The sequence below is a fragment of the Lepisosteus oculatus genome, chromosome 12 (assembly GCF_040954835.1).
Source record: "Lepisosteus oculatus isolate fLepOcu1 chromosome 12, fLepOcu1.hap2, whole genome shotgun sequence".
Classification (NCBI taxonomy): domain Eukaryota; kingdom Metazoa; phylum Chordata; class Actinopteri; order Semionotiformes; family Lepisosteidae; genus Lepisosteus; species Lepisosteus oculatus.
This window is the reverse complement of record NC_090707.1, coordinates 23,661,217-23,674,932: the sequence shown is the minus strand read 5'-3', so window position 1 is coordinate 23,674,932 and position 13,716 is coordinate 23,661,217. Positions and strand designations below refer to the sequence as shown.

Here is a 13,716-nt window from a genome sequence, read left to right as displayed (position 1 = left end):
ATAATGACCTAAATCAATAAGTGTTAAAGATGGTGAACCAGATTCTGAATCTGCAAATATTTATTTTTCTGCAATTTTTCTTAACAAAAATGAGAACATCATTTTAATGAATAAGGTTTGAAAACATAGTTCACACAAATGTGTGTAGTTTATTATCCAATTCTAATGTGTGCCACTGGTCTTGATAATTGCTTTAACAAAAACATTTCTGTAAATACCTGAAACAGATATGTACAAAATAAAATTAAAAATCAGTGATGAGGCCCACACTAATCCACAAAGAATACTAGTTTGCCTTATGACATTTCAGTGTGTGTGCTTATATCTGGCACTAAGTTGTTCTTTTTAAAAGCCAAGTTTTAAAGGCAAAATTCTCACATGCAAAATAAAAAAAAATCCCCAATTCTCTCAAAAAATTAAAATATACAAAAGACAAATCCAGATGACACAAGATCCACCTTGCAGCAGAACATCAAAATTGAAATGAAAATTCAGATAAACTTCTAAAACAAACAGGTATTACCTTTTCACCAGGTAAACCAGAGAAACCAGGCTTGCCCTTGTGAGAAAAAAAAAAACAATTACAGATGGAAATCTTCTTCAGGGAATAGCTGGTGGCAATTCTGTTTCATAATCAGTGGTTTTCTCATATTAAACTCCATCTGATGTTTTTTTTTATGACTTAAAGTAGCAATGCCTCATGGATTAGTTTGCAAATATTTGTAAATATTTATCAGCACATTTTAAAGCTTACTTTTCAGCATCTCTTGTTTCCAACACAAAACTTTGACAGTCATGAACACTTCAATAATGAATTTACATCAAGGGCTTATTTTTAAGATTTTATGTGTATTCAGTTATTAAATTAACTGGATTGCCAAACAAATTTAAAAAGAAATCTGCACCATAACTTGTCCAACTATATTCCTGAATGCCTCATGCATATTTTTGCAAATATTTGTAAATATTTATCAGCATAGTTATCAGCATGTTTTTGTACGACTTAAAGTAGCAATGCCTCATGCATATTTTTGCTAATATTTGTAAATATTTAGGACAAAACATTGAAATTGTTGTTGTCTCTTCTAACCTACTTAACTTATCTGCTTACCCACAGTTCAGCTTTAACAGTGCTTCTTATCATGGAACATTTGATTGCAAATACAGTATAAACAATTGTGATTCTGTGGTTCTGTTTACTCTATGTTCAACAAATCTCTCAGAAGAGAGAGGAAGAGTGGGGATATTCTACCTTTATCAGTTTGAAGGCACTGCAAACAAATGACAGTTTTAAAAAATATACTGAATTTTTAAATATAAAAAACTAACCGGTATGCCTGGAATCCCAGGAGGACCCTGAAAAACACACAAAGCTTAACATGACAAGTGTTTCAATGTACATACTAATATAAGTGGAAAACAAAACACAATAAAATATTGCACAATAACACTGGACTGTACAGTAGAATGATTCACAATTCAGTGCAAAGCTGATCCTTACTATGTAGAGGACTATATCACACTATTTCTAAATTCACTTCACTCAGCCCTAAAATAAAAACAAAGGGAAAGAAATGTGGGTCTTTGAAATGGATGATTAGCCACTTTCTCTTTTAAAGAGATAAACCTTTAAACTGGGAAAAACAATTGACATTGTGTGCAGAGTAAACTCTTGATTTCCGTTTGACATATTACTGGAGCTGCTAAGGAAATAACACAATGCATTAGCCTCCAAGTGTGAAATTGGCAGCAGAGTAAATCTTTCCCCTGCCCCAAATGGAACTCAAGGTCAGTTTCTTTCTGAAATGGATGTACCTTTTAAAAATCTGGAACTATCTTGGAAAGTATACACAGTACAGGCCTGGTTTGGGTCTTGAATTCAAGGGAACCCCTTTGACATCCAGTCAGAACATTCAGATTTTTTATTTATTACTCTATATATGTCTTACTTTTATATGTCTTACTCGTCATATACAGAATTTTTCAAGCGACTGAACTAACATAAAAAGAAATCGGCATTAATTTTTATAAAGACGAGACCTGGAAATGTATTTTTTTCACCTTTTAAAAAAGAAAAAAAAGAGAATGAGAATTAAAAGAAAGAAGAATAAAAAACATTATATTGCTAGGAATGCTTAAGAGGTTATTATGGTGTTTAGAATGTAAAAAAAGTGTGTTTGTAAATGTTTTGCACACTTCCGGTGTGTATTTATGACTAACCATCCTTAGTTTTTGTAACCTTCTTTTGACTGACAGAAATTACAAAAGCAAAAGAAATCATGGCAAATGCAAAGGATACCTAAGGACCTACCCTAAGAATAGTGAGTGAATTCTGAATAGTCAGAATTCGCTGAAAGACAAATGTTTCTCCCTATTAGATCATGTTTTGGTGGTTTTAGTGGTTAGTTTGAACAAAATTAGGAACCTTTGTTTGGTCAAGGCATTTTGTTCATCAATAGCATAGGAAGACATAAGAATAGGATCTTTGCTGCTTTACAAGGTATGTAAAATGGGTTTTATGCATTTTGACTAATTTTAAACCATAATGGACTTTGGAACATCACAGAACTGTCAAAAATATTGTGTTGCTATATCTTGTTTTACCTGGTCATTGTTGTACCAGGAGTTTATTGTCTGTTCTATTTAGATATATTTAAATTAGGTGATGTGGTTTGATTTTGCTGGTAAAAACTGATGTTATTCTTGAGATCTGTTGTATGTGTTTGAAGTATATCAGTCAGTGCTAGCCATTAATTTGTTGGTTTATTAAAAAAGAGTTTTGCTGCTGTGAAAACAAATTTAGTGGTTTATTTCAAGGCTTTTTAAGATTACTTGCATTTGTGATACTTGAGAAACAATTAAAAAATGTGTTAATGGTAGTGAAAAGTATACCTTAACTACAGATTTATGCATTGGGTCAATACTGTAGGACTGAAATGGTGGCATAAGGTTATAAGAGACTAAGAGACTTTTTAATCAATATGACATGAGCAGATCCATTTTTAGAGAAAACAAGATATACCAAACCCTCATTTTATCCTTCTTGTTTTGGTTGGGAAATATTTTTTTGAATATTGATTTTGCACTGATCCTAAACTGCATGAAAATATCCCTTCTAAGTCACTTACAATGAGCCATCTGCCCACAGGAAAAATAAGAACTATTTTGTTAGCAGAGCCTTAAACATCTTGTTAAAATGAAAAGGACATACCTGTGGTCCCTCTGGTCCTCTTGCACCAGCAATTCCGTTCATGAATCCTGAGCCTTCCATATCATCCTTGTAACAGAGAGCTCTGTTAGTATTTAATACACAAGACCCAGTGCACACCATATACTCACATGAGAACTGATGTTGACGTTCATATACTATGCTTTATTTTCAATGTAGGGTATTGTCTAAATTGAAAGTTGGGATAGTTTTGAGATAAAAAAGATCTTGCATTGTAGTAATTTATTTTCCCGGCCTTAAACAATTGAACTTATCAAATGCACAAACATCTAGGATGGTGTTAGTGTGTAGTAAAGCTGCATTTTACCAACATACTGTAAGTTGGGTGGACATGAAAGAAGATAAACTATATAACAAAACATACATTTTCAAAAGCTTTTTCTATCCTACCACTAGACTATGAGAATACAGGGAGAGATAGAAAAGAGTATTAAAACTCTTTGCTAGTGATATCAGTATATATAAACCTGCTGGGTTTATTCCATGCTGAAAAGAAAGGAAACACAACATTTCGGCTGTGGAGCCTTCTTCAGGTGTGACCTCATACCTGAAGAAGGCTCCACAGCCGAAACTTTGTGCTTCCTTTCTTATTAGCATGGAACAAACCTGTTACCTGTTCCTTTGCAGCCTACATATGCTGATGCAGCTACCTACTTGAACTACTATAAAACATGCCCGTGTTCTTGATGAGATTTTACATCTCAAAACTATACAGAGCAATTGTGAGGCAAACAGAAGGAGCATTAGTTTCTTTATTTGTTACATTAGAAAATGTAGATATTTCTAAATGCAGATTTCAGAGAAACTAAAGCCAATGAACATACTGTCCTGACAGCCTCAATCACTCAACGTCTGTTGGTTTATGTACAATTCTTCCAATTACAAATAATCTATTGTGCAATATATGTGCTGACTGTCCAGAAGATGCAAAGGCACAGTATGGTAATATGTAAGCATAATGTTCCTAGCCCCAGCAATAACTTTAGTATGTACTATGTTGTTTGTTATTTGAAAAATACAAATTTTGTTGGAGCACCGTAAACCAGGCCTGTGTTGAGAGGACTCTGGGACATCTCTGGTACTACCTTCCCTCTCTGATGCTCCAGTACTTACGAAGCCAACTTGGAAGCCTGGTCCTGGGGGTCCTGGTGGGCCGGGGGGTCCTACAGGTCCCATTGGTCCAGGAAGACCAGCCAATCCCCCTATACCAGGCTGGCCAGGCAGCCCAAAATCACCCTTTGAGCCCTGCAGAATAGAAGATGTTTGTGAAATAAGACGCCATTACAATCAGGAAAGCGCGAAAAGTTTCTCGCAATTATAAGATAACGAATTATCTCATAATTACATTATATCAATGATTACTTCGGTGAATGTACAACCTGTTATGTTGTGCACTGAACGCATCTAGAAGCTACCATGAACTTGGCTGGCACTCTGTGTAATGATCGTGTCAATGTCCATCACTGCAGAATTTGTATGGACTTACTGTTAACTGGGATTGAGATATCACTAGTCATAATGAAATCTTGCCATTTTTAGCACATTTGCTAAATCGAGCAGAATCATTACAAGCATGCAGACCAGTTTTGTGGGATTTAGAGATCAAAGCAGTGATGGTTTCGTTATTAACAGTTAAACTGTATGTGCAATCAGTTCCACTGCTTAAAACTCTAAATCCGCACATGGTGATATAGGTATTATATGACAATTGTGCTATTGCGTGATCACATAAAGTACGCGAGAAGTACTAACTCTTAATACTAACTCTAATTACGAGATAATTGCGCTTCCGCATAATAGTATATATATACTAAATTATATTACAATTCTAATATATTAGTCTTCGTAGAATTTTAAAAATATCTTAATATTATCAGTGTTCATTAATATACAGTATAATCAATGAGATCTTAAGATCTACAGTAATTCAGAATTTAGGCTCAGTCAAAATAAAAGCATACAAAAAAAGTATAACCTCAGGGAGAAACAAATATGTACAGTATAAGGTGCCTTTATTATTCTTATAAAAAATTGAGTGCAATACCCTTGGAATCACATTATTGTCAGATTCTTTAAACCACTCAAAACTGCCCAAAATGCTAGGGTACAGTTCACAGCTAATTGACAAATGGCACATTTTAATACACAAATGGGAACAATTTGTTGAATGAACAATATTAACATAAATGTTATTAAGACAAAAGTGTTAATATCCACAAATATTGAAATAGCCACCTGTGCATATCCCTGTTTGATGATGTTCTCATAATCCTTCCAGTGATAGCATTTTATGCCACTTTTGTAAAACAGTAATGTGAAGCTAATGTTAAGTGAGTTAGTTTCACATTTTACATTCACTGAAATACCCATACTCTAATTTCTGAAAACACTTAACTGTGATCCAATCACATTCCCCTGTTTAAGAAAAGCATGCAGTTATGATTACGGCGATCCTGCGTAATTAGTCAGTGACATTAACAGATAGTCCATTCAATGCAAAACATTAACACATGCCAAAAATAAGCTTTTCTATTGAAACAAAGAGGCTTTTAAACAGTAAGAAAGATAAAGACTACTTCATGTTAAAGCAGTACAGTATAAATAATTGTAAAATATTATTTTTACTACTGTTTCCATTTCCAGCACTAATTTGGACATAATGTGCATTTTAAATATACATAAATTGTTATAACACTACAGAATTCTAAAACCTCATGCCAGCAGCCTTTTTTTCACACAGTTAAACAACTCAGACGTCTATATTTTTTATAGTATGAGTCTGTAACATCTTGCAAAGGTATAAATGCATATGTAAGAGTAGGCACTGGAGAAGTGGAATTGTCTTTATCCACAAGGTGCCTGAATGCCACTCAATAGATCAGAATGCCATGCAGGAGACCTGGTACCTGCATCCCAGCCATTCCTGAGGAGGATGAGGAGGAATAGAAAGACAGCAGTTCTAAGAGATAGGGTGGAATAGGATGGGAAGTTCCCTGCTTGAACAAGAGAAGTAGAGGAGAGTATATTCAAAAGAAATTTTGTGAGGCTCCTTCAATTGTGTATAGGTACATTTTAACAAAGTGGCCCCTTCAAACATATAGATATACTTTTGAATGGCAGGCAGTTTTAAACTAATACAAAAAGGGCTTCAAACATTTTCTATTCACCATGAATTTAGTCACCAAATGTTTAAAACCTTGTGTCTTTTATTTTGCTTTGTTAACATAGGAAAAGAAAAACCTTAGTCAAAGTACCAATAGCTGTTACTACCAAATAACATAAGTATCCCAGAAGTGGTTATTAGGTATACAATATTTCCTAACTAAAGCTAACTCCTTTAACACATTGCAATGTGTAAATTAAGACATAATGAAGCACTCAAGGACTATTAGAAATGAGGAAAGATGACAGACAACAGCACTATACATTCTGCCTTTCCACAGCATGTAAAGAGGTCTCAGATGTGTCTCAGGGTTTACCTCTATATGGGATTGTAACTGTTAGCACTACTGCTGGCAAATGTGTGGCTGTTAATTTGTGAAGCAGAGCATTTATAGAGTGATCCACCATGGCTAGTGGAATGTAAGTGAAGTACAATGGAATGTAAGCGAAGTACAATGTCAAATTTCCTACTCACCTTCTCACCAACTGGTCCAGGAAGGCCTAATTCACCTGCATCACCCTAGAGATATAAAAAATAGTATTAAGTCTTTTCAACTAAGGCCCAGCTAAGACTCCTCTCCCTGCTCCCAGCTCCTAAGGAAGCTTCATTCCAGCAATGCCTTCCTATATACTTTATCACTTCTCATTCATGTGGAAGATTTATTTATCAGCATTTCTTACAAGAGAAAGACTGTCATCAGAACAGGTTTATTGATGCTACAATCAAGAACACATGTTTTCGAAAACCCATGTTTTTTCTGTGCATTCTGCTTTTAAATATTGCTCACCTTATCTCCTTTAGGCCCTGCTAATCCTGGTTGTCCATCATTCCCTGGAGGCCCAGGGGGACCCTAAAGTAATATATTACAAAACTATTATTTGCAGCTCCATTTATAAATACATTTATATTAGTCCAAAAACTGTCATTGGCTTTTTGCATCATTCCAGTAACATGGAGTATGGAGCAAAAATAAGCTACAGGTGTTGGTGAGCTGTAGACACAAGTGCTTAGCTTTCATTAAGCCTCTTGACAACAACTAAAAAAAAACAACAAGATTGCGGACATCAGAAACGTGCAGATGACTTTAAAGAAATACTATAACAGTTCTAAAAGAAACATTAGGATTCTGAAAAAAAATCAGGGCAACAGAAATGCCTGCATGCACCTGCTTGTCTTTTCATTTACGGATATTATGGTAAGTATTTCTGTGAAGAATCGTTAAGTCAGCACTTCAGATTCACTTCAAAACAGGCACTGTGTGTTGCTCTTGCCCCAAATGTCAATTTTGTGATTTTCTGAAAACATAACCACCATGGACTTTTCCTTGAATATATTACACATTTTACAACAAGACTCTTGACCATTACTATTGAAGCTCACCGGTGGCCCTCTTGCTCCATCTCGCCCGTCACGGCCTGGGGTGCCAGGAGGTCCAAGGATAGGAGAAGCAAGCGGGCCGGGGTTGCTGGGAGGACCAGCGGGCCCCGGAGGGCCAGGTGGCCCAGGAAGACCTGGGGGACCCTGAAAGCATGAGAGAGATTTTTCTGGATTGACGGACATTTTTGGCTTTAGTTAGGTCACCGGGATATTGAGATGAAATAATTACTGCGTTACGTTGGAACACTCTGTTACCTTTTTAAAATAACTGACTTGCATATTAAAGAGAACGGAATAAAGTCATGCAACAACAAAAGTTAAAATCAGTAACAAGAAATCACCGCAGAAAGAAAAACTGTGTTATCTATTACAATTATAGAATTTTGACTAGAATACAAATTTAAAAAAAAAACAATGAACAAAAGAGTATACCCGGAAACTGTCCAAATCCAGGGATCCAGAACCTTCCATATCATCAAATGTCTTAAAAGAGAAAAAGAAGAAGAAAAATTCATCTCATCTGCTTTCTATTAATTAAAATATTTCTATACATTTTATTAAATTAAGAAGCAATGTACACATTAAATATTACTTCAAGGACAAAACAAGTTCAAAAAGCAGGTCAGTGGAACATGATGTGGTATAGACAAATAATAAATCCAATCTCTGTTCATCATATATTTTTATTTTCTAGATGCTCCACTTCAAACACTAGACTATACTAGTGCAAAAAGAATCATAATACATTACACAGCATTTGTGCAGTAACATATGATCAGCAATACAGAGCATTTGCTTTTATTAGCTATTTAAATAAAGAGAGTGAGTCTACTGAAATGTGGACATACGGGTCTATCAAAGCGAGAGGGTCCTGGTAGTCCAGGCGGCCCTGGGGGTCCCCTGGGTCCAGGTTGGCCTTCACCTCTGTCACCCTGGGGAACAAAATCAGGAAAAATTAGACAAGGAACAGACACCCAAGACCACCCTTCACCAATCACTGGACTGATTTAAAATGCCACACAATGCAACAAAGAGCCTCCTATAAAACAACCCTGGCTTCTGAGGTTGATTTATGTTCCCAAAGAGAAGCTCCGCCAGGCACTTCTGCTGACCTGGAAACATTCTGCCTTATATACTGTATAGTCTCAGTGATGCGTTACACAACTTACTTTCGTTGTTTATCTAATACTGCTTGCTTTCTCTTTGCCCACAAGATCATCTTATTTTGTTTTATATGGATGAGGATGTGTGAACATTTAAAAATCATTTTAAAATGAAATAGGGGAAGATATTAAGAAATCAGAAACAGAGTTAAAAGATAAAATGATCTGTGTAATCCTGACGCAGATTGGGAAATTCAAGTGTCAAATGCTAGTGGAAAAAGTCAAAGAAATCTAATCCGGTAGTACTGCTAGATAAGAACTTCAGTACTTTGATACACAAAAAAAAATTGGATTGGGGCAAAATCTTTAGAAATCTTGTTTTATACAATGGTTGTAAAAATCAAAATTTGTATGTTATATATATAAAAAAAGGAAAAGCCAAATAAGAGAAAAATATATTGCAATAGAAAGTAAAATAAGCAAAGATTTTTTTGCAGTATCACAACAGTGAAAGTGTAGTGAAGGATGAATTTAGTGTCTCCGAGATTTATTTTACTTTCTCAAGGTTAAAGGAATGTTACTCAAGTGAATAATTTATTATTAAGTATTGAACAGAGGGGGACAGATTTATATCTTCCAAGAGTCAACCCAACTGACATTTTCAGAATCAGTCATGAAGCACAGACCACAGGACACAAGTAGAAATTTACAGAAGTGCATGAACATGAAAATGTTTTACAGGGGAGGTTGTTGGAGTCTGTAACAAAGTACCCAATTATTTTGCTGTCGTTTCGTTCAAGAAAAACAGCTTGATGACATCCATCTATTGAATGGATTGCAGTAGCCAAAAAAAACGTTACAAACCAAATTTCCTCCTCCTGTTTGTAAGCTTTCTCAGGTTGTCATGTTCTTTACTGTATTCATATTTCTTATGGGTGCCATTAGTTTAAATGTCACTTCAGATTTATTGAATTTTTACCGACAGGCCATATCCAGAATCTCTTTTCCTTCAGTCATAATTATTAGGAAAGTTAGTTCTTTCTGTTGAAAATCTTGTGCAACATCTAGTGCTAGTTTCACTAGTAAATTTAAATCAGACACTATTTGAATTCCAAATTAGTTTTATCAACAAATCAAATGTCTTGTATTAAACAATTAGTTTAGTTAAAAAAACAATGAGTGTGTTCGTTAAAATCATCTAAATGCTGTTTAACAGGTTTATGACCTACAAATACAGACAAATGAATATTGAGTATCAGTTACAAACGTTTTTAAAGTATGAAATCATGCACTACAGTTTGAATGGCCAACATGTTTCATAAATATTTTATAATCTTGAACATTTGGCAATTGTTTTACATTGAGATTGAGTAAACATTTAAATCAAAGATAATAGAACCATCACACAAGCTGTCAAGAACTTCTCAATTGTTTTTTAAACCATTTTCAATTTTCCTACCTTTTCTCCTTTGACTCCGACATCCCCTGGAGTTCCAGGAAAACCTGGTGGGCCAACTGCACCCTAAGAGGATATGGAGAATGGATTACTGACTGTAGTGGTACAAAGGATTCTTTTACAAAATAAGATGTAGACATAACAGGAGCAGAATGTCTGCTATCCAATCCTGCATCCATCTGGGAGATCTAGAAAGCGGGTCAGGTAGGAATATGAGATTTGGTTTTCAGGAGGGATCTGAGTCTCGTTTTTGCCATCTTCAGCAACAACAGCAATAATCAAGCATAGTTATGTCATTAGAAGATGCTATTCTCCAGGTAAGATGTTAAATCAGAGGCCTGACTACTTGGTCATCCCAAAGATACGTTTCCCTTTAATTCAACTGGTGAAGCAATTTCCCTGCTATACTGTGGGACTGCTAACACACCATACCTCATATGCATCATGGTGGGTGTTGTACATTGGTGTTGAAAGACATGGGTATATATGCTGTATACCTTCTATATATAAAGCACTTTGGGATTTCTTGGATTTCTTGGAGTGAAATGTGTTAAATAAATTGCTTATTACACTATTGCAAATATTATTTATAGCAGCAATATAGCATGCTCCGGTATGTGCCACTGCAGATTAAATTTGCTTTAAAAATGTAAATAATACATGTAAAAGTTGTTGAATTATATACCAGAATCTGAGTGGTACAGTAGGTGGAAGAAAACATACCAAAGGTGACAGTTAGCAATAGAAGGTATTTCTGTTGGGTCAAATATGTTTAAAATATTGGCTTAGAAAAGTTACTATGAGTAAGGTATAATATCAGTACTTCTGTCATACAACACTCGTGCTCAGTTCTGGTCTGGGTTGCCTTCTGAATTTGCGTGTTCGCCCTTCATCTACATACTGTAGGTTTTCACTGGGTAATCAATGAATGGATGTGCAATATAGGTTGTAATCCTGCCCTGCGGGGAATAGACTCCAGGATGCTTTATGATAATGGATGAATGGATTATTAATATGAGAAAGCAACAGGAAAGCCTTCCAACACTGAAGATGCTACACAATCATTCACTTTTACTATAGTTTTTCAATCTTTGATGAAGTACAAATGTTTTGAAATAGTGTAATATACTTACTGACGGCATTAAAAATAGGACTCCCAAAGTAAAACAAAGTAAAAAAAAACCCGCAATTAAAATAAGAGAATTTCCTTTAAACCAACATGTAACAAACTGTACATTTCTTACCTTACACTATACAATCCAGTAATTAAACATATAATAAAATACACAGTAAATAATAAATATAATAAAATCACTTGGGTGTTCCATGACATGGTTACTATAGAGATTGTTCATCATTTTCAAGATTATACGTATAAATTGCAACAACTGCATGAGAACAAAGTGCATGAAAGGTAATGCTAGTAGTCAAGCATTAAGTTTACTCTGCACTATCTATCCTCTGAAGGAACTTGCTGCACTACTTTCTCTTTACAGATGTAACAAACTCTCATTAACTTGAAAATTTTACCATGTCAAGTAGTGCGTATCCAGGGAAAAGGTGTATGTCTTCTTTAATCGCATGACTTGCTTGCTTTATTGACTTATTGAAAATCTTAAAAGGTTTTTCTCTGAATGGTAGATGATAAACATTTTTGATTAAGGAATCGAGGAACAACCCAGAAAGTGCAATTCATTTAAACCAAAGCCGTGAGAAGGATGTACCAGCAACCTTCTTGCTTTTGTAAATCTTGTAAAAAGAAGTGAAACAATTGAAAGAGACTTACCGGTTTACCATCTTCACCTGGATCACCCTGTGGGAAAAACAATGGTCTTTTAAGTTTATGAATGTATATTTGTTATAACTAACATATCACAAATATAGGCAAAAATGCTTTTCTGCTGTACAGAACTGTAAACTTCTGAGACATTATTAACAAATACAAATGTTCAGATCTTTTCACTTGTTTTTTTATCAAGAAAGAAAGAAGCAGAAGAATGAACTTAAAATATGCATTTTTAAAATCAGGACATTTTGTAAAATTATATGTTTTACTTTTTTGTTTAGCCAGGTAAGTAAATTGAGAATGAATAAATCATGCTTATTTTGCTCAAGAGCATTAAAATCTCACCTGAGATTTAAACACAAGACCCACTGGTCTGGTGTTTAGAGACCTATTTACTATTCAGCACTGCATTCTACCTCTTTTACACCTTGGATGGGTAATATTAAGCTGAACTTTTCTTCCACCTAAAGTGTTTAAATCAGTATGAAACATGCCATCAATGACCCTAACATTATTTCAAATTAATGGATCCCAAGTAAAATTGCAAGTAATTTACATTCATTTAACTAACAACAGAAAGAACACACAACCATTATGTGATTTTTTTTACAATTCTCAGAGCTTAATGACAGGCATTGTACAGTGAAAATAAAAACAACTGTCCATTAATAAAATATGATGAAATGGTATACGTGCTTCAGTTTGCCTTTATTTATGATTTTGAGACTATTTTTTAAGTTGTGAAAAATGAAATAGTCCATTTGGCTGTGTTTATCCAAAATGACCAATTAGAATGACCATTTTCCTACATGCACATGTTGATATTAATGTATAAATTAATATCAAAATGAGCATGTCAAAAATTGGTAATTCTAATTTCTGTAAGTCATTATTAGCAGGGCTTACTAGAACACTTTGGGCAGAGTACCCTGTCCTAGGGTACATCAGCAATGGACTGGAACCAGGGCCCTAATTACTACTCCACTTTACAGATGCACCATGACCATAACTAATAACTGACAATCATCCAATATAATTGTAACAGCTTGATAATTAGGAATTAATTTGTCATGGAAAGGTAAGAGGAGGGAGGATTGAGTTTGTACAATTTTTTTTCATTGGAAATCTTTTATCATTTCAAATACATTATAACGCACAGATGTTTGGCCGAGGGAATCTCTTTTAGGATCAAATGTGTGGCTGTACAAGCAACTTAGTGAAAAAGCCCAATACATGCCCTGGCTCTGAGTGCTTGGTATTACAAGTACACAGATTAATGAAAGTGGAATTTTAGACTCACAGGCTCTCCATCTGCTCCTGGTGGTCCTTGTGGCCCTAGGGGTCCAGGGGGGCCAGGGGGACCCTTTGCTCCCACTACCTGCTGCACCACTGAACCGTCTCCACGCTTCAGCACCTCTGCCGCAGGGCCGGGGGGTCCTGGGGGCCCAGGAGGACCAGGGGGACCAGGATCCCCCTTCACTCCAGGGTATCCAAAGCCAGCACTTCCCTTTGTGACAAGACAAGAAACTGAGTTAGCATCCACAACGGCATCACCTGGGGGATAAGCAACAATCTGTTTATGACAGACCGTAAAACCACATA

At 35.3% G+C, this 13,716-nt stretch overlaps 1 protein-coding gene across 4 annotated transcripts in view; it reads right to left on the bottom strand.

Moving 5' to 3' along the window:
• col18a1b (collagen type XVIII alpha 1 chain b) overlaps positions 1 to 13,716 on the bottom strand; it is a 142,596-nt gene that overhangs the window by 23,140 nt on the left and 105,740 nt on the right. For all 4 annotated transcript variants that reach the window (XM_069197153.1, XM_069197149.1, XM_069197150.1 and 1 more), the window contains 12 exons: positions 13,415 to 13,621; positions 12,115 to 12,141; positions 10,332 to 10,394; positions 8,618 to 8,701; positions 8,202 to 8,252; positions 7,773 to 7,913; positions 7,180 to 7,242; positions 6,867 to 6,911; positions 4,343 to 4,474; positions 3,212 to 3,277; positions 1,330 to 1,356; positions 524 to 559 (listed from right to left, as the gene is read on the bottom strand). In XM_069197153.1, the coding sequence (XP_069053254.1) occupies positions 524 to 559; positions 1,330 to 1,356; positions 3,212 to 3,277; positions 4,343 to 4,474; positions 6,867 to 6,911; positions 7,180 to 7,242; positions 7,773 to 7,913; positions 8,202 to 8,252; positions 8,618 to 8,701; positions 10,332 to 10,394; positions 12,115 to 12,141; positions 13,415 to 13,621 (942 nt within the window). The remainder of the gene's footprint in view (positions 1 to 523; positions 560 to 1,329; positions 1,357 to 3,211; positions 3,278 to 4,342; positions 4,475 to 6,866; positions 6,912 to 7,179; positions 7,243 to 7,772; positions 7,914 to 8,201; positions 8,253 to 8,617; positions 8,702 to 10,331; positions 10,395 to 12,114; positions 12,142 to 13,414; positions 13,622 to 13,716) is intronic.